This window comes from Polypterus senegalus, chromosome 10 (assembly GCF_016835505.1).
Source record: "Polypterus senegalus isolate Bchr_013 chromosome 10, ASM1683550v1, whole genome shotgun sequence".
In the NCBI taxonomy this organism is placed as follows: Eukaryota; Metazoa; Chordata; class Cladistia; order Polypteriformes; family Polypteridae; genus Polypterus; species Polypterus senegalus.
Genome location: NC_053163.1, coordinates 38,028,013 through 38,054,080, shown reverse-complemented (window position 1 = coordinate 38,054,080; position 26,068 = coordinate 38,028,013). Strand labels below are relative to the sequence as shown.

Here is a 26,068-nt window from a genome sequence, read left to right as displayed (position 1 = left end):
CTTGATGGGCTGATTGAGTGTGTTTATAGTTCTTGGGATGAAACTGTTTCTGAAAAGCGAGGTCTGTACAGGAAAGGCTCTGAAGCATTTGCCATATGAGAGCAGTTCAATAGAGAGCATGGCTGAGGCAGCGTGTGCTAGATGCCGTATACCGATAATTTTCTTTCCGATCAGCTGCCGTACAGTTGTGATTCACACTCAGATACAGTGATATAAATACTCCGAGTGGCGCAGTGAGAGTAATATGGAAAAAGATGATCCGCTGTGGCAACCCCTAATGGGAGCAGCTGAAAGAAGAAGAAGAAGGTGCAGTGAGAGTAACAACGCTAAAGCAGCTATTGTATTTAGAATAGTTTGACCATTCTGTGGACCATCATATTGTTACAGGTTAGTTACAATCAGATGCATTAGACTAATTAACAATATGCGGTTAATTCCAGTGTATTTATAAAGCTGCGTCAGGGATGTGGATCTAAAAAAGAAAGGGAAACCACACTGGAACAGTAGCAGTGCTTTGACGCTGGGTGGTGCCAGTCTGCAAAACTGAGCACAGAACTTGCATACGCCAGGGTATGAGCTACCGTGGAAATGTGCGTGGCTTTACGGCAAGTTTAGGTTTTATACATCGTGATATGAACGTGGAAACGTTTGTACGCAACATTTTTTTGTGTACGCACCATTTATACATGAGACCCCTGGTAAATACAGTCAGACCCATTTTTTAACTGTAATATCCAACTACACTTGCTGGAGCTGTGACTGATCTATCACCAGTAGTACATGTTGTTGGCATCTTTCTAATAGTCTGAGTTGCTGGATCGACGACTGTCAAAGCTAAAGATTTTATTCTAGCAGTGCATGCTTCACTATTCTGAAATGCATCAGAAATAGTAAATCACAATCTTGGAATAACCATGAATTAGGTATACATCATTCGCAGAGTAAGGATGACATGAAAGTAAATGCTTTTGGTCATGAGAAAACATATAAGACTCTCTGCCTATGACTGTCGTGGTGGGCTGGCGCCCTGCCCAGGGTTTGTTCCTGCCTTGCGCCCTGTGCTGGCTGGGATTGACTTCAGCAGACCCCTGTGACCCTTTGTTAAGATATAGCGGGTTGGAGAATGACTGACTGACTGCCTATGACTGAATAATCTAAATATCTGTGAATTCAAATCAATGACTTCCTACTTTTTAAAATCAGTTTGATGACCTTTACTTTATTTAAAATCACTGTTCCATTGCTTTAAACAGAAGCATTATCAGAAAAGTATTTTTTCATGGTGTCTATCTATACTAAGGGACCATTGCTGGCAAGATTTAAACAGCTTTTCACAGAAAATGGACACATATCAATTTTCTTAACCCACTGATCCAGGGCAGAGTGGCAGGGCAGCTGGAGATTATCCTAGCAAGCAAAGCATGCTACTGTTAACTGGACCTTTAGATATCTTTTGTAAGTTTAATATTAAATTGTACCCCTATCCTATACAATAATTACATGACAATATAAACTTTAAGTCATTGTGCAGACCTGGACAAGGCGGTTGCAAGCTTGTCACGCTTGGGTCACAGATTTGCACAGAGACACAGGAGGTTGTAGAAAACAGGAATTTTATTCAAACACTGCAAACAAAAATTTGTTTCTTTTTCAAAAGCTTAAACGTGCTCCATGACAAGTCAGAGATGACAGTTCCGCTAGGAGCAGAGAATGTCAGAGAGAGAGAAAGAGAGATAAAAGCAAACAATCAATTCCAAAACTGACAGGCGCTGCACAAGGCTTTTAACTTAGCGGAGTACTACGCGAGGTCTTTATTACGCGTTATAGCGCAAGTGAGAAGGGTAAGGAGCAACGTGAAGGTAGACTGTGTTTCAGGGGTATTCCCAGGGGCGTCTGTGTCCTCTTGGGGTGCGATCACCCCTCCAGCTTACAATATAATTGACTTTGGACTCTAGTAATTGTGGAATCTCCAAAGTAAACCTGTGATCATTCAAAACTAAACAATCAAACTTCAACTATATTCTTTTCATTTGAATGCCTTCCTGGACACGGCGGTTGCAAGCTGAAAAGGGTGGAGCAGTGCAGTAACAGGGTCATGAAACTTTCTAAGAGAGGGAATGAGGCATTAGCTAGAATTACCAGTGTGTGTTACAAGGCCAGGGCAAAAGGAACATCGCTTTCAGCAGGAAATAAGCCCTAAAAATGCACAGAAAGGTAGGACACAGAAGAACCCAGAAAGGAGAGAGAAAAAGAAATCCAATAGGAAGCCATTTTGCTCCCTTTAACAATAGGACCAAATGACTAACACTGCTGGTAGAAAAAGTGTGCAGCCTTAGTGGGCTTGGTATGTCCATATAAAAGGGAAGTCAGTAGGAGTGCTGCCTTTGAGATATGGTCCCTTTCAAAGTAACTGAAGACTGAATATGTAGTAACATAAGTGGCAACTAGCAAAAGCTCAATAGCTACAGTATATTTTTTATTTATAACCAGCACAATTTAATTCTTCCCACCTAGGATTGTGACCTTAGGTGTGGAGGGTCTTGTGTGCTTCAATGAAATTTAAATAAAGAATGTTGAGAGGTACATGCTCCTGATGAGATTACTATTGTCAATTTTAGCAAAAGAGGAGACCAAGCAAACAACAATCCAAAAATGACTCTATTAATAGTTCCAAATAAATCTAAGAGAACCTTGACCAAAAAAATTAACTTGGACCTACTACTAGCGCGAGGCATGGCAGTGGTATTCTCTGGTGGGTACCTATTGTGTAGGTCAACCACACAGTCCATCCCTGCTCAGCTCAAAAAATGATATTGAGTTGCTATGCCACTTAATCACCTACAAGGTGAAGCATGAATGTCGTGTGCCATTTAGGTGACGGGCATGAGTGGAAAAATCCATGCATATTAGGCCTTAGCAAGACAAAGTAGCCAATAAGCCTTTCTAGTGAAGAAGTATTCAAAGACTCTGTGAGAGTCTGAAAAACACAAGATAAAGATTGACTCAAATCTACAAACAGCGCCTACTCTCAAATCAGAACTCATGGACAGGGAGGGTCTGTCTCCTACTCTAGAGTTACTCCATGAGAGAGACCCTGCACAAGTGTCCAAGGCCCAGGTTAGGTGAAGTGTAGCTATGGTTTATTACAATTGATGGTGTTTTTCTCCCTGAATTCACACTAAGGTGACCACTTTTGCTTTTAGTGTGTATGTAACTGACAACTATTCAGAGTTTGACTTCCAGTTCCTCAAAGAATACATTTTGGTGACATAAACTTGCTAGTGGCACATTACAGAGAACCTGGAGTGGTGTAACTTAGAAGGAACAGTTGGCTCCATCTGAACCTAAGCAGTGAATTGTTATTTAAGTTATTATTTGCCAGTCATGGATTGCCCATAGAAACATGTTCAAACACAAGAACTCTTCTTAATATGCCAGATATCGGATAGTCAGCAGCCATACCACATGCACTCCAGAAGAGATCTTCCACATGAAGCTAAGCATGTTTGGGCCCAGGCAGTACTTGGATGGGAGACCACATAGGAAAAGTTTGGGTTGTTGCTGGAAGAGGTGTTGGTGAAGCCAGCAGGAGGCAGTTACCTTGTGGTCTGAATGTGGATCTCCATGCCCCAGTGCTATGATGGGGACACTGTGCTGTAAACATGGTATTGTCTTTCAGATGAGACATATAGCCAAGGTCCCAATTCTCAGTGGTCATAAAAGATCCTTGGGCATCCTTCATAAAGAGCAGGGCATATCCCAAGATCTGGGGTAAACTGCCCTCCACGGCCTAGTTATTCTGGCCTACTAATTATTCCCTGTCTCTAATTGGCTCTCTCTCTCTCACCACTTCATTAAAGAACAGCTAATGTGTGGTGAGTGTACATGACTGCCATCACATCATCAAGGTGGATGCTATACATTAATGGTGGTTGAAGTGGTTCCCTACTCACTAAGTGCTAAGAGTTGTTAGAAAAACACTATATAAAGAATTATTATTATTATTATTATTATGTACCAGAGTACTTAGGCCAAAGGTAAATGTTTTACTCTGTAATCATGTGATCTTTTATGGATCACATGATTACAGAGTATGTTCTGGGGAATTAGATGTTGAGGTGTCAAATGACCACCACTTGGCAGGTTGCTGCCTTTCACATATGAACCAAAAGGGTAGTAAGGGTGTGCTGGGAATTAAGAATACACTTCAGCTTGGCATTAGTGCAACTCTCATCTCTGGAAGAGCTCCCCTAAATCTTGAGAAAAGTCAGGGATATGAAGTCTGATCAGACCTCAATAGAAAACATCCTGTAAGATGTTATGCAGGAAGAAAAAAAATCTCAAAAATGCCAGAAGATAACACAAACAGTTCTACTGGGTTGCAAGAAAGGAAAGCCCGCCTGCACTTTTAACCTCAAACTTCACTGCCGGAGAAAAACTGGCAAAAAAAGAACTGACAGATGAATGAAACCAAAAGATACAAGCCAAGGTCAAAATCACAAGAGCAAAACACAGGTATCAAAAATGACTCTAATAATAGTTCCAAATAAATCTAAGCGAACCTTGACCAAAAAAATTAACTTGGACCTACTACTAGAGCGAGGCGTGGAAGTGGTATTCTCTGGTGGGTGCCTATTGTGTAGGTCAGCCACACAGTCCATCCCTGCTCAGCTCAAAAAATGATATTGAGTTGCTATGCCACTTAATCACCTACAAGGTGAAGCATGAATGTCGTGTGCCATTTAGGTGATGGGCATGAGTGGAAAAATCCATGCATATTTGGCATTGGCAAGGCAAAGTAGCCTATAAGCTTCTCTAGTGAAGAAGTATTCAAAGACTCTGTTAGAGGTTGAAAAACACAAGATAAAGATTGACTCAAATCTACAAACAGCGCCGACTCTCAAATCAGAACTCATGGACAAGGAGGGTCTGTCTCCTACTCTAGAGTTACTTCATGGGAGAGACCCTGCACAAGTGACCAAGCCCTTGGTTAGGTGAAGTATAGCTATGGTTTATTACAATTGATGGTGTTTATCTCCCTGAATTCACACTAAGATGACCAGAAACAAACCCTAAATTGAGTCCATTTCCTAGTGTAAGAGCCAATCATAGAAAGTTAATGCTTTAAGTTAAATTTGTATTAGTGTTTATTTAATTGGAGTAGAACTTACTTTTCTTTCATAGCTATAAATTATGGTATAGCCTTTACGCCCTGTAGTTAATGTGAAATTGAACCTTCTCGGCTATATCTGCAATGCAGTGTGTTAATTAAGTCAGTTTAGAATTAGTCTCATTGCTAGCATGGACTGATTGACCTATTTGCAGTTTGTAAATGAGATAGGCATACAGTTTCCTGACCGTTTAGAAATGGTTCGACTGTATGAGCAAACTTAAATAAATGAAGAGATAAAAACCATAAATGAATATTCCTTAAGCAAGGACTTTCCTTTGCAATACCAACCTTTTCTCTATTTTTGCGTGAACTGCTTCACTTTGAATTTTTACTAGAGCTTTCAAAAATGGAGATGTTTTGTCCATGGAATCATTTCAATGCATCACACTTTTGCTAAAAATCCCATGAAGCAAACTAAAGCTACAGAACTATGGTAATTTTGGGTAAATGTAGCTATACCTACAAATACAGAAATAAAAAAAATAATTACGCAAGGTTATCCAAAATCACAGATGGCTGATGCTGACCTTTTATCCCGTTGCTACAATGAAGTCACAGGTCACAGACTTCCAGGTCATTTCCTTAGCAACATATTGACAACCATAAACAAAGTCATGGCACCCATGAAAAACAAAATGACAATGGATCAAGACATTAAAAAAGCTTAACTTATTTAAATAAAAAAGCTACATCCATGAAAAGATTTAAAAAAAAGATTAGGAAAAAATCTAAAGTTAATATAGCAAAAAGGATCACAATGAATTCATTGTTAAAATAACCCTCCCTCTACAGCACAATCTTGAAAGTGCTTATGTGGTTAATGAGGCACAGAGTATGGAAACAAGAGAACAGTTATGGGACATGAATTACACTGACTCTGTTTTTGGTCCTCAAAACCAAAACAATCCTCCTTATTAGTTCATTTTTGGATGATATTTTGTGCAGGGAGTTACACCTTTATGATAAAAAGCAAATCAATGGGTGTCTTAAGAAGGATTTTAAGTTGTGCATGCCATATCAACTGACCCCAGGGGTTCACCCCCTTAATGGGATGTAAAGGGTCTAAGTTACTCCTTTTCACAAAACCTCGAAAAAATGGGAATCAGTAATATCGATATGGAGCATCATTTTATGCTTCTTCGAGGTTGTTGATCATGAATATTATAATATTTTTGATATTTGATTCTTTATCGGTGGTTCTAGTCCTCTATGAGCCACTCCCAGAAGGTTAAAAATGACAAATTTCATACATAACCATGTGGGGTATCGTTTTAGACGATTTTAAGGTCAGTGATTATGAATATAATGTTATATTTAATCCTTTACTTTGGACCTAGCTCTCTATGGACCTCAAACAGAGGGTAAACATTACACATTTCTACTACAATCCCGAATTTGCAGGCTTTAAACATTTAAACTGAAGCACACATTTTAATATTTCAAATATGTGATACTACTATTATTGTTAGTTATGTACTTCTAGCTCATAAAGTAAATCACTGCATTACTTATGAACACCATGAACAGAGGGTGAAAACCTTTAAATTCCCTTGAACGTACATCAGGGAGGATCTCAGCTGGTCCCACAACACTCGCGAGTTCCAAAGAAATCACAGCAGAGACTGTACGTCTTGAGAAGGCTGAGGAAATTTGGCATGTCAACCAAAATCCTCAGCAATGTTAACAGATATGCAGTGGAGAGTGTTATTACTAGTTCAATCACAGTGTGGTATGGAAGCTGCTCCGTACAGGTCAGGAAGGACCACCAACATGTGATAAAAACTGCATATTTCATCTCTAGAACAGTCTTCCTATCACTCCAGGACATTTCTACTACCAGGGTCATCAGAAGGGCCCACAATATTATCAAAGACAGTCCACACCCACAACATAGTATCTTCACACTTCTGCCATCAGGGACACCCTACAGGAGTGTGAAATCAAGGACAACAAGATTCAGAGATAGCTTCTATCCACAGGCCATCAGACTCATGAATAATACATTCATCACTGCTCCCTCCACTTATATATATATATATATATATATATATATATATATATATATATATATATATTGTGGCATGCAGCTGGGGGTGAAGCCCTGCCGGGACGCCCAGGAAGACCGGAGGAGGACTTGTGTGACCACGAGGGGGCGACTGCCCTGGTTGTGTTGGGGGCCATGGGTAGAGGGCATGGAAGTCCAGCCCTGCAGGGGCTTGTGGCCACTGCCAGGCAGCACCCCGGTGCCACATCAGGAAGTGCTGGGGGGAAGAAGACTGGGGACACCCAGAGGGCTTCCGGGTGCGCAGCCGGCACTTCCGCCACACAGGGGTGTGTCCACGGGGGATTGCTGGGAAGCAGCTGAAGCCCATCTGGAGGTGGCCAGAAGGAAAGGCATTTAGTGACTGTGAGGTCTGGACTTTGGGGGATCGGTGCTGGAGGCACTGGGTAGTGCACTAATTAACTTTGTAAATATTTGTAAAATAAACGTGTGTTGGGTGAAGAAACGATGTCCACCTGTCTGTGTCTGGGTCCAGTTCCACTATATATATATATATATATATATATATATATATATATATATGTGAAAGCTGGCCCGGACACACACAGACGGACAACATATTTTCACCCACAATTTATTTACAATATTTACACAGTTTCAAAATGCACTCACAACCCCAGTGCTTCCAGCACCGATTCCCCAAAGTCCAGGGCCCACAGTCTTTGTGCCTTCCTGGCCGCCTCCCGTCCTCTCTCTCCAGCTCAGTCCTGCTACCTTCCGACATCCAACACTGACTGGAGGGAGGCAGCCCCTTTTATGGGAACCCGGATGGGCTCCAGCTGCTTCCCGGCACTTAACGGTGGCCACACCCCTGTGTGGCGGAAGTGCCGGCTGCGCACCCGGAAGCCGTCCGTGTCTCCCCGGTCGTCTTCCCGGCACTTCCTGGTGTGGCGGAAGTGCCGGGCTCCCGGGATAAACAGGCACTGGGGCGTCGCCTGACGGTGGCCATGGGTCCCTACAGGGCTGGGCTTCAAAGCCCCTTAACCGAGGCCCCCTGCATAACCAGGATGGACGCCCCCACTTGGTCTGGAGGAGGCACACGCCCTCCTCTGGTCCTCCAAGGTGTCCCGGCCGGGCTCCAGCCCCGGCCGAGGACCACACAGGATAAACCGGCATCGGGGCGCCGCCTGGCGGTGACCACGGCCCCTACAGGGTAGGGCTTCCATGCCCTCGATCCGTGGCCCCAACAGAACCAGGGACGGACGCCCTCGCGGTCTGGAGGAGGCACAAGCCCTCCTCACATCCTCCTGGCGTCCCAGCCCGGCTGGGGACCACTATATATATATATATATATATATATATACATACCCCAGGCCGCCAGGAGGAGCCCTACCGACAGCAGGATAGTGCCCCGAGGTCCAGCAGGGCCTCATGCACTTTGTAGTATTTATACACAGCCCTGCTGGATACCTTGGGGGCCACCAGGAGTCGCTGTGGGGGGGCTTATGGGCTCTTTTGTGCCTTATGACCCGGAGATACGTCATGGTCATGTGACGGGAAGGAACGACGTGCTCCCAGGTTGAAGTAAAAGACTGATTGCCCTGACCCGGAAGGAAAAAGGAACTGTGGACTGTTGGGACAGAAACACCTCCGGGTCAGGGGCTATAAAAGGGCAGTGCCTTGCTCCAGACAATGAACTGAGTTGGGAGGCAGGGTGGCTAAGCGTCTGGGAGAGTGGAGGATTATTATTATTATTATTGTTGTTATTGGAGTATTTGGGAGTGGAGGGTGCTTTGTGCACATTATTGATATAATAAATATCATTATTGGACTTTTACCTAGTGTCTGACGTGGTGTCTGAGGGTGCAAGGGTGCGAGCAAGCACTTAATCTGTCATTTAATTATATATATATATATATATATATATATATATATATATATATATATATATATATACACATACATACATACATACCATACATAAACATATACATACAGTATATATATTTTTTTCTGATTTCTGCCTAATTATTACTTTTAGGTTAACTTCTATGTAATTTATTGCTTGGTGTAACGGAGACTGGCAAAGTAGGAATTTCACTGAATGGTTTGAACCACTGTGTTTTTAACCGTGCATATGACAATAAACTTCTTGAACTATTAAAAACACCATGAATTTGGGCTGGCTTATGCTAAATCAGACTTTTTTTGATACAAGATAAACTTAACCTTTTAAATGCAAAAGGAAGATGTGCTTTCCTTTAATAAAAGCAGCAATACAATGAAATGTAATTAAAACACCTATCCTCTTACTTTTTCGCATGATGCCAACCTCCTGCCCAGTTGATGGCCACTCTACATTTTTTTTCAGTCAGAAGCTGGGCAGCCGTCAGAGAGGCCCCTGCTACAGCAGCAGCATAATCAAAAATTCCTTCTGTCGCAGGGCAGTCATAACCTGTGGGCAGAAAGACATATCTTTGTTTTTTTTCCAATTATTTCAAAGAATAAAAAAATGCTCCAAATAGTGTACTATTTTTTTTTTCAAAATATAATATTGCCATAACAGTATTATCCGGGCATTAATTTTCTTATCTTCAGTTGCTGATGGTATGTTTATAAGGCACTACAATTCTTTGGTAATGCTTAAGTTTTCATTATGGAATAAAATGGAATGAAAGGCTAATGCAGTTATCAAGCAGAATTTTAAAATCCTAATATTCTGCCTAAGACAGCAATAAAACGTCACTGCTTAATGATCAATCTATTGTTGTAAATTAATATACATTGCCACATTAGAAATCTATAAATGGTCAATCGTAGCCAAGATTTGGGAGACAAGACAGGGCGGAATGGTAGGGAAGGAAAGGTGGAAGAGCAATTGTTCACTTTATTCTATGCTCACAGTGTTATTCTGAGACATAACTGTTTGCTTGGTTCAACACTGGAGTTTAAAAAGTTCAAATGAATCAAAACACAATTGCAAAATTATATTAAAAATGTCAAAATATTAAAAATTATATTTTGATCACTTCATCTCTGACTTTGTTTGAAGACAGAGTCAGCAGTTCCTTTATAGAAGCGAGCAAACCTCTCGTATGCATGCTCAAGAAACTTAGGCTGTGCTCAACCATGAACTTTTCCTGACTCCTGTTTCTTCCTTTCCACACCTGCTGAAGTACCCTTTGTAATCCCCAGCCAGCACACTTCAATAAAGCTACAAATGTGCACTTTTCAAAACTCTATCTCCTTTTGCCTTCTTGCCACATTCAATCTAGCACCAGCAAGCAAGTGACTTAAAAGGAAGTGGACAGGTAATGGACAACACATTTCCTCGAGGACCCTTTGAGGAAAGACTGCCTTAACGTTGTCCCAAAAAACCTCCAAGAACTACCAAGCCCTCTGTCACTGGCATCATTCTGCCCGCCTTCATGTGTGCCTGAAAGGATGGAGGTATGTGCCCTTTCATTGATCTTTAGGTGGAAAAGATTAAGCCTTACCTCCATGCAGAAAGAGGGTGAAAGCAATTATAAAACTAAACTGTTGTTAAGTGGGTTGCATCCTCCTACAGAGGATGCCTTTTTTCGTGAACACATTGGCTGCTAGTTTCGGTAACATGGTACATGTGTGTACCAAGCCCAATTCTGTTCACTCTGCTAACTCTTGATTCTATGGCTTCATAGAGCTCTAACACCATCATTAATTTTGCAGATGACACAACGGTGATAGGTCTCATCAGCAATGGAGACAAGCCAGCATAGATAATAAAGATATGACAATTGACTGACTGAGATGAAAGAGATGATTGTTGACTTCAGGAAGGCCATGCAGTCCACATCCCACTGTACATCGAGGGCTCTGCGGTGGAACAGGTCAAGAACACCAACTTATTTGGTCAGTTAACACCACCTCCATAGCCAATAAAGCACAGCAGCATCTCCACTTCCTTCAGGGACAGAAGAAAGCAGGACTACCTCCCCCCATTATCACCACATTCTATAGGGGCACCATCGAAAGCATTCTAACCAGCCGCATCACTGTCTGGTTGGGAACTGTAGTGTCACTGACTGTAAGGTCCTACAATGGATAATGCACACTGCACAAAGGATTGTTGGGTTGCGGGCTCTGTGCCCTCTATGTGAAGACATATTTTTTTCACAAAACTGTTAAGTAAACTAAAAGGAATAATTTAATATACCGAGGGAAGTGTTTATTAAAATGTGTTTGTATTTTGTATTAGAAAGATATAAAAGTTATTTCTGCTTTATAGAAAAATATTAATATACTTGAAAGAAATACACATACAATTTCAATCAATATGCAGTTCATTTCAATGAAAATGTATAATCCATCCATCCATCCGTCCTCTTCCGCTTATCCGAGGTCGGGTCGCGGGGGCAGCAGCTTAAGCAGAGAGGCCCAGACTTCCCTCTCCCCGGCCACTTCTTCCAGCTCTTCCGGGAGAATCCCAAGGCGTTCCCAGGCCAGCCGGGAAACATAGTCCCTCCAGCGTATCCTGGGTCTTCCCCGGGGCCTCCTCCCGGTTGGACGTACCCGGAACACCTCACCAGGGAGGCGTCCAGGAGGCATCCTGATCAGATGCCCGAGCCACCTCATCTGATTCCTCTCAATGCGGAGGAGCAGCGGCTCTAGTCTGAGCCCCTCCCGGATGACTGAGCTTCTCACCCTATCTTTAAGGGAAAGCCCAGACACCCTGCGGATGAAACTCATTTCAGCCGCTTGTATTAATGTATAATTGTGTGATTAATCATGATTACATTTTTCAATTGAACAGCAGCCCTAGTTTGAACAGAAGATATCTCTGTAATGCCAGTAATAGAGTGCTTTATATCTCAGACCCATGTTCATTTTTGCCAATAGTATTTAAACTGGCTTGGAGAATTCCATAAGATCCGTATATTATAAATTAAGTTTGATAAGGGCATGTTTCTTCCTAAGTGATTAGAACAACTTAAATATCTGTGAATTATCCATCCATCCATTTTCCAACCCGCTGAATCCGAACACAGGGTCACGGGTGTCTGCTGGAGTCAATCCCAGCCAACACAGGGCACAAGGCAGGAACCAATCCTGGGCAGGGTGCCAACCCACTCACCAAGCACACAATAGGGCCAACTTAGAATCGCCAATCCACCTAACCGGCATGTCTTTGGACTGTGGGAGGAAACCGGAGCGCCCGGAGGAAATCCACGCAGACACGGGGAGAACATGCAAACTCCACTCAGGGAGGACCCGGGAAGCGAACCCGGATCTTCTAACTGCGAGGCAGCAGCACAACCACTGAGCCACCATGCCGCCCTACCTGGGAATTGTTATTATAAAAAACCAAATTTGGTTCTTTAAAATAATTTCAGTAACACAATGGATAACATTAAACAAGAGTACCGTAATAGATAATCCTTCTTTCTTAAGCCAGCATGCTCCAGTTAACAGTAACTATCATCAATTAACCAGCAATCCAATGGTTCACCTTTTATTAAAGAGACAGAACCAATGTAGGGTACATTTTAAGACACAGAAGCTCTGACCTGCTGTCACTGTTCAAAAAAACACATGTAATATTCAGTCTATGGAAGTCCTTAGGTACCAGGATAGAGCTGGTACTGATAATGTATTTGAATGCTTTGAACTATTAAGCTCCAAATGAAATCTTCCAGCAAGTTTTTTTTTCTGTGTACAAAATACAAACATCATCAAAAGCAACTTACCCAGCTTCCCTTATCTCCTAACTATATCTACTCCTGATGTGATACTGGCTAGTTTGGATGATAGTCCAGAAAACATCTTTACACTATATCAACAAATTCCAAGGAGTTTATGGTCTTCTTGATAATCTTGGGGAATAATAGGAAAGAGATCATTCAACTAAAATATCAGAATACTGTATAAATGGAATTCAGCCATACTCAAAACACATTCTAGTACAGGACCACACCTTAATTCAACTAAAAAACTGTTTACCATTAACATAAACAGTATCTCTGCTAAAACTTCCTAAAATGTATCCAGTTGAAAGATCCGATATATGAGCGATGTCATTTGTCTACATCACATGTTTTGGGAAGGTCCTATACCAGGGCTATCCAATTACACATTCAGTTATGCCAGATTTTCAAACCAAAAATTTTAGCTGGGACAGATATTTTCAGAGGCTGGTAAGCAGCAGGTAATAAGAAATTCTAAACCAACACAAATAAATGTATTGAAAAAACAAGTAATGTTTATTTTAAATAAATGTCCTTTTAAATTTGGGCACATTTGGGACCAGAATATCAAAAAACGTGCATAAAAAAAACAAAAAAATGCCATAATTGAACAGAATCTGAGGTAGTAGCAATACATTTTTTCCACTTTTGGTTATTGCTGACCTAGGCACACCTTGAAGTGCATAGAAACAAAATAGTGCACAGTATTAGCAATAACATTTGTTTACCTTCTGAAATGAAATAAATATTTTGTTCATATATGACCCAGGCACATCACAAAGTGTGTTTAACAGAATAAAAAAAAAGAACTATTAATGCTATCAAAGCTATCAGTGCACAAACCCATAACAAGTGATAGAAGTAAATAACACATATGAATACAATGTCTACTGCACACTTAGGATTTGTCTTTTTTTAGTAAAAAAACGCGAAACGTTTAGTTTGGATCAAGGGTGAGGAACTGTGAAGGTATAAGGAGGCCAAGCTACGTGCTTTATTTGGTGAAAAAACATGTTCAAAATTTGACATATCATCAAGTATACCAAAAATAATAATTCTTGATCACTTACATAGCACAATACTCACTACTCAAAGTGCTTTGTAAACTACACACAGGGAGGACCCATGATGCAAACAAATGATCCGCTTATTGTGAAGCTGTGGCGTTACTATTATGTCAGTTAGAAGGCGCTAATCGGAGTAACAATTAGATTCATTTGCAAAAACCCACGTTCGCAATCACTTGATGAAACTGGAATACAACTAAGACTCCACACACAATTGATTATAAAATCATTGAATATGTAGTTGATGCCACAACCAGCTATTGTGGTTGAGGTGCTGATACAATGTACTAGCGTGTACCATCAAAAATAAAAAAAAATCACTGTGTCATAATCAGTGTATCATGACTACTACCGCCCATCTTGATACACTTCCAACTATAAATATAACACCAGGTCAAGTCAAATGCAAAAATTCTGTGATTATTCTACAATAATGGTGTGTACTGATAGGGGGAATGAGACAGAGTATAGGAATCAGATGGAGAACTTTGTTTATTTGGGCAAAGAGAATTGTCTACATCTCATTATCAGTAAAACCCATGGAGATGGTTATTAACTTTTGCTACATCAAAAAGCCTCTACACCAGGTCACTATTCAGGGAGCTGATATGTAGGTGCTGCACTGCTACAGGTACTTTCAGGACCCACATCAATGACAAGCTGGTCTGGTCTCATAGGAACTATACAAAAAACACAAGAATGGACTCTTTTTTTGGGAAAGTGTGTTCTTTATACTTGGGTGCTGACATCCTTTACATATTCAATAACTCCATGATAGCCAGTATGATTTTTCTATGCTGTACTGTGCTGGCCACATAATTTCAGGACAGGCCCACTGAATAAAGAAACCAGCAGTTTTAGTTATGGGATGCATTCTTGACCAACTACAGGTAGTAGCGGAAAAGGGAATGAAGACAAATCTGATAGCCATTATGAAGAATACAGTACTTCACATCATTTCTTTTACTAGCATTAAATCATTTTTCCAACAAATTATTCAGCAGAAGAGTGCCAGGAAACGCTACTGGGGCTTCTTCACAATTATGGCAATACATCTGAATAATGTCTCGTTGTGGCTTTGACTTTTTTTTTTAATCTTTAGCAAATACAGAAGTGTTGTTTTCTGCTTTTTTTATAATTTCTCACAGTGTTTTTTTGATCTTTGTTATAATAAATGTATCCATCTTCTAAACCATCATTAGAAAATTTTAATTTGTCTAAAGTATTTCTAAAAACAAAGGCATTACAGTGCAAAGTTACATATGCTTACCCAGTCCATACTCTAATGATTCTGGATCATCCTCATCACCTCTCTCATTGACTTTGTGCAGATGCTCCAGGTAGGAATCGGTATGAAATGCTGCCATTTCTTCCACTGTTGCTATCCGAGGCTTCACTACTCTGGCAAAAGACAAAGTAACTGCGATACTGTATATAAATTAAAATCAAACTAGTATTAACCAAGTTTAAACACGAGGTTACCAAGCTGACATTTTTTTTTAAACCAAAAGTGGTAAAAAAAAAAATGTTTTCTGCTTTGCATATTACACAGGTCAAAAAAATCCAGCAATCAATCTATATTTGAGTTTTCACAACTGACACATACCAAAGTGTACACTGTTTTGCTACATGATAATGTGTTCTGTGTGTAATACCCCAACTAATATTATATAGTGGGAAATGAAAGCTTTATATTTTAATATTATAAAATTTCAGCAACCACATTCATAATTAATAACAGTTTACCTACCAGACCTCTTTACATTTACATTTTTATTTGTTTGCTTAGCAGACAAATTTATCCAAAGTTACTAACAAAAGAGGGCAGCATAATCAAGTAAACATCAGTATGTGGAACATTTTAATTAAGACAAGTTTCACTGGACAAGGTTACAAAATTGATCACCAATAATAAGAGCTTAGAACAAAATGCAAGCAAGTTATAATTCCTAGTTTACAAAAAATGCCAATGTCAATTAGATAGAAATTCATCAAAAAATTGAGTCTTCAAAAACTTCTTAAATATATTCAGGGAGTCAGAAATTTGAAAAGAGGCTGGCATCTTGTACCACCAGGTAGAAGCTATACAAGAAAAGAATACGGATTGAGTTTTGATGCCACATAGAGATGCCATCAGCAGAAATTATTCATCAGCAGACCCAAGTTGTTGAGAAGGATTGTAGGACCTTAAAAGTGTCATACACACACACACACACATATATATACATAAATATGTATACATATACATATATACACATATATATACATATACATATATATAGATACATACATATACACATATATATACATATACATATATACATATATATACATACATATATATATATATATATACTAGACATTAAGCCCGTTACAATAACGGGCACTAGAACAGTAGTGCATAAACATTTGTATGAACAGTCTATATTAAATGGCAAGGGACCTTGTATGTGGCTGTAATATGCGTCACTGTATTGTGTGCCTTTAATTTTCTCTCTCAGTAATACTGGTTTGTACTTCCGTAAAATGCCTGTAATTTTGTCGGACAGTAATAAAGTGGAACCTCGGTGGAACCGAAGTAATTTCCCCCATAGGACTGTATGTAAATACAATTAGTCCGTTCCAGGCCGTATGAACTGTATGTAAATATATATATTTTTAAGATTTTAAGCACAAATATAGTTAATTATACCATTGAATGCACAGCGTAACAGTAAACTAAATGTAAAAACATTGAATAACACTAAGAAAACCTTGAACAACAGAGAAAACTAACACTGCAAGAGTTCACGCTATAGCCTTACGACCCGCTCACTAAAAACACCTTTTTTAATGAGCTTTAAGCACAGGGAAAAAAAAGAACATTTGAAAAATCCGTACTCTAATAAACAACCAAGAAAAGTAACATTGCAACAATGCACGCGTGTGTCTGTGTGTGTGTGTCTGCCTCTGTCGCGGGCCTGTGTGTGTGTGAGTGTGTGCGTGCGTGTCTGTCTCTGTCTCTGTCTCGGGCCTGCGTGCGTGTGTGTGTGTGTCTGTCTGTCTGCCGCGCGCGCACGCACCTGTGTGTGTGTGTGTGTGTGTGTGTGTGTGTCTCTCTCTCTCTCTCTCTCTCTCCCTCGATTGCAACCAGTCGTCCTGTCCCTGCAGCTGAAAAACACCCCCACAGCATGATGCTGCCACCGCCATGCTTCACTGTGGGGACTGTATTGGACATGTGATGAGCAGTGCCTGGTTGTCTCCACACATACCTCTTAGAATTAAGGCCAAAAAGTTCTATCTTGGTCTCATCAGACCAGAGAATCTTATTTCTCACCATCTCAGAGTCCATCAGGTGTCTTTTAGCAAACTCCATGTGGGCTGTCATGTGTCTTGCACTGAGGAGAGGCTTCCGACAGGCCACTGACTGGTGGAGGGCTGCATTGATGGTTGACTTTCTACAACTTTCTCCCATCTGCATCTCTGGAGCTCAGCCAAAGTGATCTTTGGGTTCTTCTTTACCTCTCTCACCAAGGCTCTTCTCTCCCGGTAGCTCAGCTTGGCCGGACAGCCAGCTATAGGTAGGGTTCTGGTCATCCCAAACGTCTTCCATTTAAGGATTATGGAGGCCACTGTGCTCTTGGGAACCTTAAGTGCAGCAGAATTCTTTTTGTAACCTTGGCCAGATCTGTGCCTTGCCACAATTCTGTCTCTGAGCTCTTCAGGCAGTTCCTTTGACCTCATGATTCTCATTTGCTCTGACATGCATTGTGAGCTGTAAGGTCTTATATAGACAGGTGTGTGGCTTTCCTAATCAAGTCCAATCAGTATAATCAAACACAGCTGGACTCATATGAAGGTTATCTCAAGGATGATCAGAAGAAATGGAAAGCACCTGAGTTAAATATATGAGTGTTACAGCAAAGGGTCTGAATACTTAGGACCATGTGATATTTCAGTTTTTCTTTTTTAATAAATCTGCAACAATTTCAAAAATTATTTTTTTTGTCTGTCAATATGGGGTACTGTGTGTACATTAATGAGGAAAAAATTTTAAATGATTTTAGCAAATGGTTGCAATATAACAAAGAGTGAAAAATTGAAGGGGGTCTGAATACTTTCTGTATATATATATATATACATATATACATATACATATACATATATATATATATATACATATACATACATATATATATACATATACATATATATATATATATATATATATATATATATATATATATATATATATATATATATATATATATATATATATATATATATATATATACATATACATATATATATATACATATATATATACATATATATATATATATATATATTGTAAAGGACCGAGAGAGACAGTAGCAAGGGTTGGGGGTTTTCCGGCCCAGTATATTGTACAGACACAAAAACAGGTCAAAATCATAAACTAAACAGTTCATATCGACGCCGACTCCTGGCGTCGCGCCATTTTATTGGGGAGGAGCCGGAAGTGGAGGAATGTCGGGAAGGACCGCAAGGGAGGATGGGAAGGATGACGTCAGGGCAAGATGGCGGAGGAAGGGCGGAAGTATCGCGACTGCGGTCATCCATGCCTATGGTGCAGGACGGTCTTTTTCCTATGAGGAAGCAGAGGGAGAAAGTTAATACCCCACCATTCCCTGGCGGCGAGTGGTTTCCCAGGTGCTGTCGAATCAATCCGCGGCCTCCTACTACGCGCGCGTGACACGATCCCCTTAGCCCAGGACCGTCAGGTCGGGCGGACCTAACCGAGAGGTCGTGAATACGAGAGAGGGCATCGGCATTGGCCTGAAGGGTGCCCGCCGATAAGTGACAGTGAACTTATACGGCTGTAAGTCCAGGAACCACCTGGTGACCCGCGGATTCGACTCTTTGTGCAGGGACATCCACTGAAGTGCAGCGTGATCAGTCACCAGAGCGAACTCGCGACCCAGCAGGTAGTACGGAGGTGGGTCACTGCCCACTTAATGGCCAAGGCCTCCCTCTCCACTGCCGCGTACCGGGTCTCCCGGTCCATCAGTTTCCGGCTAAGGTACATCACAGGGTGCTCGACACCATCGGCGCTTTGGCTCAGCACGGCACCCAGGCCTGTGTCCGGCGTCGGTCTGGAGAATAAGCGGGAGCCCAAAATCGGGCGTCCGTAACACAGGTGCCGGCGTTAGGGCCTTCTTTAGGTCACTGAGCGCGTGTTCTGCTTTGTCGGTCCACACCACGTATAGGGGCGCCCTTTTTGTCAGGTCAGTCAAGGGTGCTGCTCTTTGGAGAAACGGGAACAAACGGCGGTAGTAACCCGCAAGCCCCAAGAAAGCCTGCACCTGTTTCTTGGTACTCGGACGGGCCATTCTAAGATGTCTTTCACTTTGGAGCTCTGTGGCGCACCTGTCCTTGTCCCACGAGGTAGCCTAAATATTTGGCCTCCTTTAATCCAAAAACACTTCCGGGGTTTATGCGGAGGCGGCTTTAGCCAGTGTTCGGAGGACAGCTGCGACCTGCAGTAGATGCTCCTCCCAGGTGCGGAATAGATGACAACGTCATCCAGGTAAGCGGCGCTATAGGACTGGTGGGCTCAGCACTCTATCTACCAGGCGTTGGAAGGTCGCGGGCCCGTGCAGCCCAAATGGGAGGACCTTGTACTGCCAGTGCCCGCTAGGGGTGCTAAAGGCCGTTTTCTCCTTTGCGGATGCCGTTAAAGGAATTTGCCAATACCCTTTTGTCATGTCAAGGGTAGTCAGATATCGAGCCGTACTCCAGCCGCTCAAGGAGGTCGTCAATGCGGGGCATGGGGTAGGCATCGAACTTGGAGATCTGATTCAGGCGTCTAAAGTCATTACAGAACCTCCAGGAGCCGTCTGGCTTGGAGGCGAGGACAATAGGGCTGGACCAGGGACTATGGCTCTCTTCAATTATGTCCATGTCCAACATACGTTTCACCTCCAGTTCGACCTCTGCGCGTTTTGCCTCCGGGAGTCGGTAGGGCCTCTCCCGGACGATTACCCCGGGCTCCGTGACTATATCGTGCTCAATCAGCGCGGTCCGGCCGGGTGACTCGCTCACTACCTCGGGGATGGCTCGGGTGTTTGGGCTAACTCCTGCCGCTGCTTGGGGGTCAGCTCTTCGCCGAGGTTAAGGGCAGTTGTGCTTGCGAAAGGGAGAGTGACCTACGGAGCTGGGAAGCTCCTCTCTATCTCTCAGGGCTTTAACAGGTTGACATGATAGATCCTCTCACTTTCGGTCGGCGTTGGGCTGTTTTACCAAATAGTCGACGAGTCCTTTCTCTCCTTAACCTCGTAAGGCCCTTGCCAGTGGCGAGCAGCTTCGAGTGGGAGGTCGGGGCGAGCACCATAACTTCGGTCCCCGGCGGAACTCCCTGAGGGCGGAGTTGCGGTTGTAACACGGGCCTGCGCTGCTTGCGCCGAGTCACGTGCTCTTTTAGGAGGGGCCTGATCTTTGTGAGTCGGTCGCGCAGTTGCGCACGTACTCAAAATATTAGAGGAGGGAAGAGCCTCGGCCTCCCAGCCTTCTTTTAGGATGTCGAGGATTCCCGGGGTTGTCGCCCGTATAGTAATTCAAAGGGGAGAAGCCCGTAGAGGCCTGGGGTACCTCCCGGTAGGCAAAAGCACGGCGGGAGGAGCTGGTCCCAGTTCCTGCCGTCCGCGCTGACTACCTTGCGGAGCATCTGCTTAAGCGTCTGATTAAATCGTTCGACCAACCCGTCAGTTTGCGGGTGATAGACTGACGCTTTCAGGTGCTTTATCTGCAGTAATTTGGCCACCTCCTTGAGCGTATCCGAAGTGAAGGCGTACCCTGGTCCGTGAGGACCTCCTTGGGTATGCCCAGCGTGAAAACAAGTTAACCAGTTCCCGTGCGATGCTTTTAGTATTAGCGGGCGCAGGGGAACCGCCTCTGGGTACCGGGTGGCATAGTCCACCATGACTAGGATATACTTGTGGCCACGGGTTGAGGGCTCCAGGGTCCCACCAAATCGACCCCTATCCTTTCAAAGGGGATGTCCACGAGGGGAATAGGGACTAGAGGAGCACGGTCCCTCCTAGGAATCTGGCGGGTCTGGCACTCGGACAGGATTGACAGACCCGCCGGACCTCCTCATTGATCCCAGGCCAGTAAAAGCGGAGCTTAATCCTCTCCAGTGTTTTTCGCCCGAGGTGGGCCTAGGAGGTGAGCATGTGCCAACTTCGCATATCTCCCGCCCGGAAGGTGCGCGGAATTAGCAACAACTTCCGCACCTCGCCCTCATGGGTAGCCACTTTCGGTACAACAGATCATTTCAAGGACAAAGAAGGGTTCGCGGTGTGGATCCGTCCGCTGTCGAGCTGTTAGGCAGAACAATCGCGTTCGGGCAAAGCGCGGGAGTCATCATTCCACTGCTCCCTCTTAAAGGAGGCGGCGTGGACCGAAATTGATGGTCCAGGCGCCGAGGGTCTTGGGGCCTGGGCCGGGAGAGTTCCTGGCTAGTCCCTTCTCCGGCGGAATCTTCGGGTCAAGGTCCGTAGCCACGGAAAGGTCCCCGAGACACCAGCGCCCATAGGGCCTGCCCTTGTGCACGGCGTGGAGGCGCGGAGGGTGCCTTTTCCCCTCATGACAAGATCCAACGAGGCCGGGGAGCGCGAATGGCTTACCGCTGATTCTTTTAGACCAGTCTTGTCCCAGGATCACTGGGAAGGGGGTCAGGTAACACAGCGACCGTCATTTGGATTGGTTCCCCTTCCAGGTAAGATAGCAGTGGCGGAGCGATATGACCTAGTCCCCCATGTACACAGGTAACCAACAAATGCTGCTTTAACCACTGTTGCGGTAAGACAAGCGGCGAGCAACAATGGTAATGTTGCTGCGGAATCAAACAAAGCCACCACGGCGTGCCCATTTAGCAACACCACTCCCGTATTGGACTCGCCAAGGGATGCGGCGGGTACAATACCTCTCCGCTGATGTCCAGCTGCAGTCCATAGGCTCCGGGCGATGTGATGGGGCAGTTTGGCAGCAGGTGGCGGTCTCGCCACACTTGAAACAGCGCGGCGGACCCGGCCTCTCTTTGGCTCTGGCTGGCGCTTCTGCAGCGCGTCGAGGGCTCGGGGTGGCCGCCCGTCCCTGCGGTTCCCGCGAGCAGGCTTTTCTGACCCCCAAGTCGGAGGACCGCCAACTGGCGCTCCAGGGCGTCGAGGAGGCCCGACATGTTTGATAGGCGTGCCCGGACCTGCTGGGCGAGGGAACTGGGCATTGCATTGACCAGGCCTTCACAGGCCACCCGCTCGACGACTTTCCGCCCGTCGGGCTCTCTGGCGTAGCCAGCGGCCCATCTTGCCCCAGAACTTCGAGCGCCTGGGCGCGGCGGCTTTTCGGGTCAAAGACCCAGTTCCGCCATTCGCCGCCTGCTGGCCGGGCTAATGCCGTAGCGGGCCAATATTTCGGGCTTGAGGAGGTCGTAATTAGCGGCCTCCTCCTCAGGGAGGTCATAATAGGCCGCAGGCTGGTCCCTTCAGGTATGGCGCCAAGATGGGCGCCCACTCGGACCGCTGCCACTCGTTCGGGTGGCGTCCTCTCAAACATGCCCAGGTAGGCATCGGCGTCCTCGAAGGGCCCATCGGACCATAGGAGGCGGCTGCCTGGCGGGTCTGGTCTCGCCCGTTGGGCTTCCACTAACCTGGCCCGTGGCCTCCAGCTCCCGGTTGGTAGCGGCTTGCGCTTGCTGCAGGGCCTGGAGCTGGGCGTTCATTCCTGCAGCACGGTGTTCAGGTCCTGTCCCTCCGTCATTCCGGGATCTCTGTATCCTGCCGACTCGCCACTTGTAAGGACCGAGAGACAGTAGCAAGGGTTGGGGTTTTCCGGCCCGTATATTGTACAGACACAAAAACAGGTCAAAATCATAAACAAACAGTTCATAATCGCGCGCCGACTCCTGGCGTCGCGCCATTTTATTGGGGAGGAGCGGAAGTGGAGGAATGCGGGAAGGACCGAGGGAGGATGGGAAGGATGGCGTCAGGGCAAGATGGCGGAGGAAGGGCGGAAGTATCGCACTGCGGTCATCCATGCCTATGGTGCAGGACGGTCTTTTTCCTATGAGGAAGCAGAGGGAGAAAGTTAATACCCCACCATTCCCTGGCGCGAGTGGTTTCCCAGGTGCTGTCGAATCAATCATGACCTCCTACTCGTGCGTGCGTGACAATATATATATATATATATATATATATATATATATATATATATATATATATATATATATATATATATATACATATATATATATATATATATACATATATATATATATACATATATATATACATATATATATATATATATATATATATATACATATATATATATATATATATATATATATATATATATATATGTATATAGAGATGATGATCTACCAGGTACTCTGTAGGCAAGCATCAAGAAGTTGAACTTCCACATGCCATTGAAGGGAAATGATGCAGTGATCTGAAAAAAGGAGTGAAGTGTGCCCGTATAGGTTATTTGGTATTCAATAGCTGCACCTACAGTTATGATAAGCTGTAATTTTGGCAGCACGTAGTGCTTGACAGTCTTTACTGTGGTACAAAACAAAAACCAAACGAAAATGCCACCAAAAGATACTTGACTTCAACTGAAGAGTGTTTTCTTTGAAAACAATATGCAGATGCCAAAGGAAGTGGCAATTGGTCTTTTATAGTTGGATTAATTATGACATAAAACACACATCTGACTAAATGTAGACATGCACCCTAATACAGCACCTCATCCCTAGGAAAGAAACACAAAATGACAATGCAAAAAGTCAAAGGTAGCAGAAAATGAACAATGGAAAAATCATTTCAGTTCAGGTACTTGGTAAATTGTGCAGAACATGTCATGACAAGATACACCCTGAACAATGATTTCAGTTAGGAGCTGAAAATTCTCATTTTTCAAGAGGATCTATCTCAACAAATTTTGGAGATTAATGCTTTTTTTTTCTTTTTTGTTTTGGTTTTGGTCAAAAAACAGCAAATGTTTTGCCTCCAAGTCAAAAATGACGGAAAAAATATTATTTGCCAGTAATGTTACATTTAAAAAGGTAAACCATAAAACAATACTTAAGACTCTGTCTTCAAGCATGTTTGGCAAAAAACACTGGTTGACTAAAGTGCCTACAAATATTCAGCAAACATATTCAAAATTAATATTTTTTTGTCCTAGAACCTTAATTTCAAGACTCACTAACTTATAATTTATTCTAATTTATTCTATTGCTAAAATGTTAAAAAAGAAACTAAAAACTGCAAGCTTGCAAGTATGACTCTCTATTATAAAAAAAAATAAAAGACAAAGAGTAGATGACAAAGTAGAATGTTGTAAAGAATTCAGAAACGTTGGCGCGATACACATGCAGAGCCGGTTAGAGATAATAAAAGTACTAAAATTCAAAGGTCTCAAAAAAACGATAGTAAAGATCACATTAGGGCAAACAAATGGAAATCATTACTCAGTGAAATAACGGAACAGCGAAAAGAAATCTAATATATTGTTTGGATTTAAACTTTAAGTCGGAGACTTGTAGATCGTCTAATTCGTATTTCCATCAGGGAAAAGTAGTGTTTCTTCCCAATGAAGAGACGTATCCGCGAGAATTAAAAGATTTGTTGTTTGGTGAAAGTGAAATCACGTGAGAGAAAATTTCAAGCCCCGTGAGACAAGAGCTTATGCAAAGAGATTTGGAAAAGTCCTGCCCACATAACCACACACACGGTTCAATCATTCCTCATTTATGTGAATGCTATTGTCAGACACATTTCTTGTAGAGAGAAAGAAACAATATTCACTCACTCGTGTTGTGTTGCCATGATATAATTCCAAACATGGAATCAAAATTCAATGTGATGTTGACGAAAAGGTAAAAGCAAAAAGAGATTGAATATATGGACATAGGTAATATGACAGAAGTATGTAGATATTGTTTGGCTTTAAACTTTAAGTCAGAGACTTGTAGATCGTCTAATTCTAGTTGCCATCAGAGAAAAGTAGAGTTTCTTCCTAAATGAAGAGGCATATCTGCGAGAATTAAAAGTTTTGTTGTTTGGTGAAAGTGAAATCAATATACGCGAGCAGCAGAGATGTGAAGTTGCTGGTGCGTAGCACAGGCGTTGGGTTTGGCGAGCGAAGCGGGCTGGGGGCAAAGCCCCCTAGTAATATATATAATTGCTATAAACATACAACATTTTGGAAGTTGAATTAAAGAAAAAAAAAACTACATTCAAATTATTGAAAAGTAGACCACAAACCTTTTGAAGTTTCACATTGTCTCCAACACTATGTAACACCTTCACCAATAAAAGGTAAAAGAATTTAAAATATCACTAATACAATACATAGTGTAATATAGGTTTTATGTTTCTGCAAAATATCAGACCTTTCTCTGTTTTGACAGATGTAGGATTTTAGATACAAAACAAAGTTTTTCAAACTTAACATGACAAAGAAAATAGATACCAACACCTCTGCTTCATGGCAGAAGAAAAAAAAAAACGATATTTTAGCGCTGTTTCTCAAGGTAAAATTTCTCTCACAAGAGCAGGGTGCAGCAAATTTATTTCTACAAAGAGATCTGCAGGTGTGCTCAACCAAGCAAAGAAATGTAAATCACTTAAAACCTTCACCTAACCTATAGACTGCTACTCATACCATCAGAAAGAACAAGCTTAAGGATTATACTGTTTGTTAGTTTCACACATGATCTCATCCTTAAGGTCATTACCAATTGCTCATGACCACAGGTAAAGGCCAGGTACAAAACAAGTTGTAAACCAAAAACACTTACTGGAAACTAAATTCAGGTGTGGTCAAACAGATAACATTTACAACAAAAGATACCACCATTAGAGTCTAAAATAGATCATTGCCCATCACTATCCTGTGCTTGAAAATAAATAGGGATGGTAACGAGACATACTTATTTTTAACTATTTTGACTTAATGTAAGGAAATAGACATAATACTGCCAGAATATACACGCATAAAGAGTTTCACACAGCAAAAACTTGGCACTTCGTGTTCATGCAACACAAGAAGGGTCAAATTACACATTTGTATGCCT

General features: G+C 42.7%; 1 protein-coding gene across 3 annotated transcripts in view; it reads right to left on the bottom strand.

The window, feature by feature from the left end:
• hdac8 (histone deacetylase 8) overlaps positions 1 to 26,068 on the bottom strand; it is a 104,877-nt gene that overhangs the window by 67,025 nt on the left and 11,784 nt on the right. For 2 of the 3 annotated variants that reach the window (XM_039765740.1, XM_039765741.1), the window contains exons 3-4: positions 15,236 to 15,366; positions 9,489 to 9,630 (exon numbers count right to left, since the gene is read on the bottom strand). In XM_039765740.1, coding sequence (XP_039621674.1) covers positions 9,489 to 9,630; positions 15,236 to 15,366 — 273 coding nt within the window. The remainder of the gene's footprint in view (positions 1 to 9,488; positions 9,631 to 15,235; positions 15,367 to 26,068) is intronic. The other variant, XM_039765742.1, reaches the window with a different exon arrangement.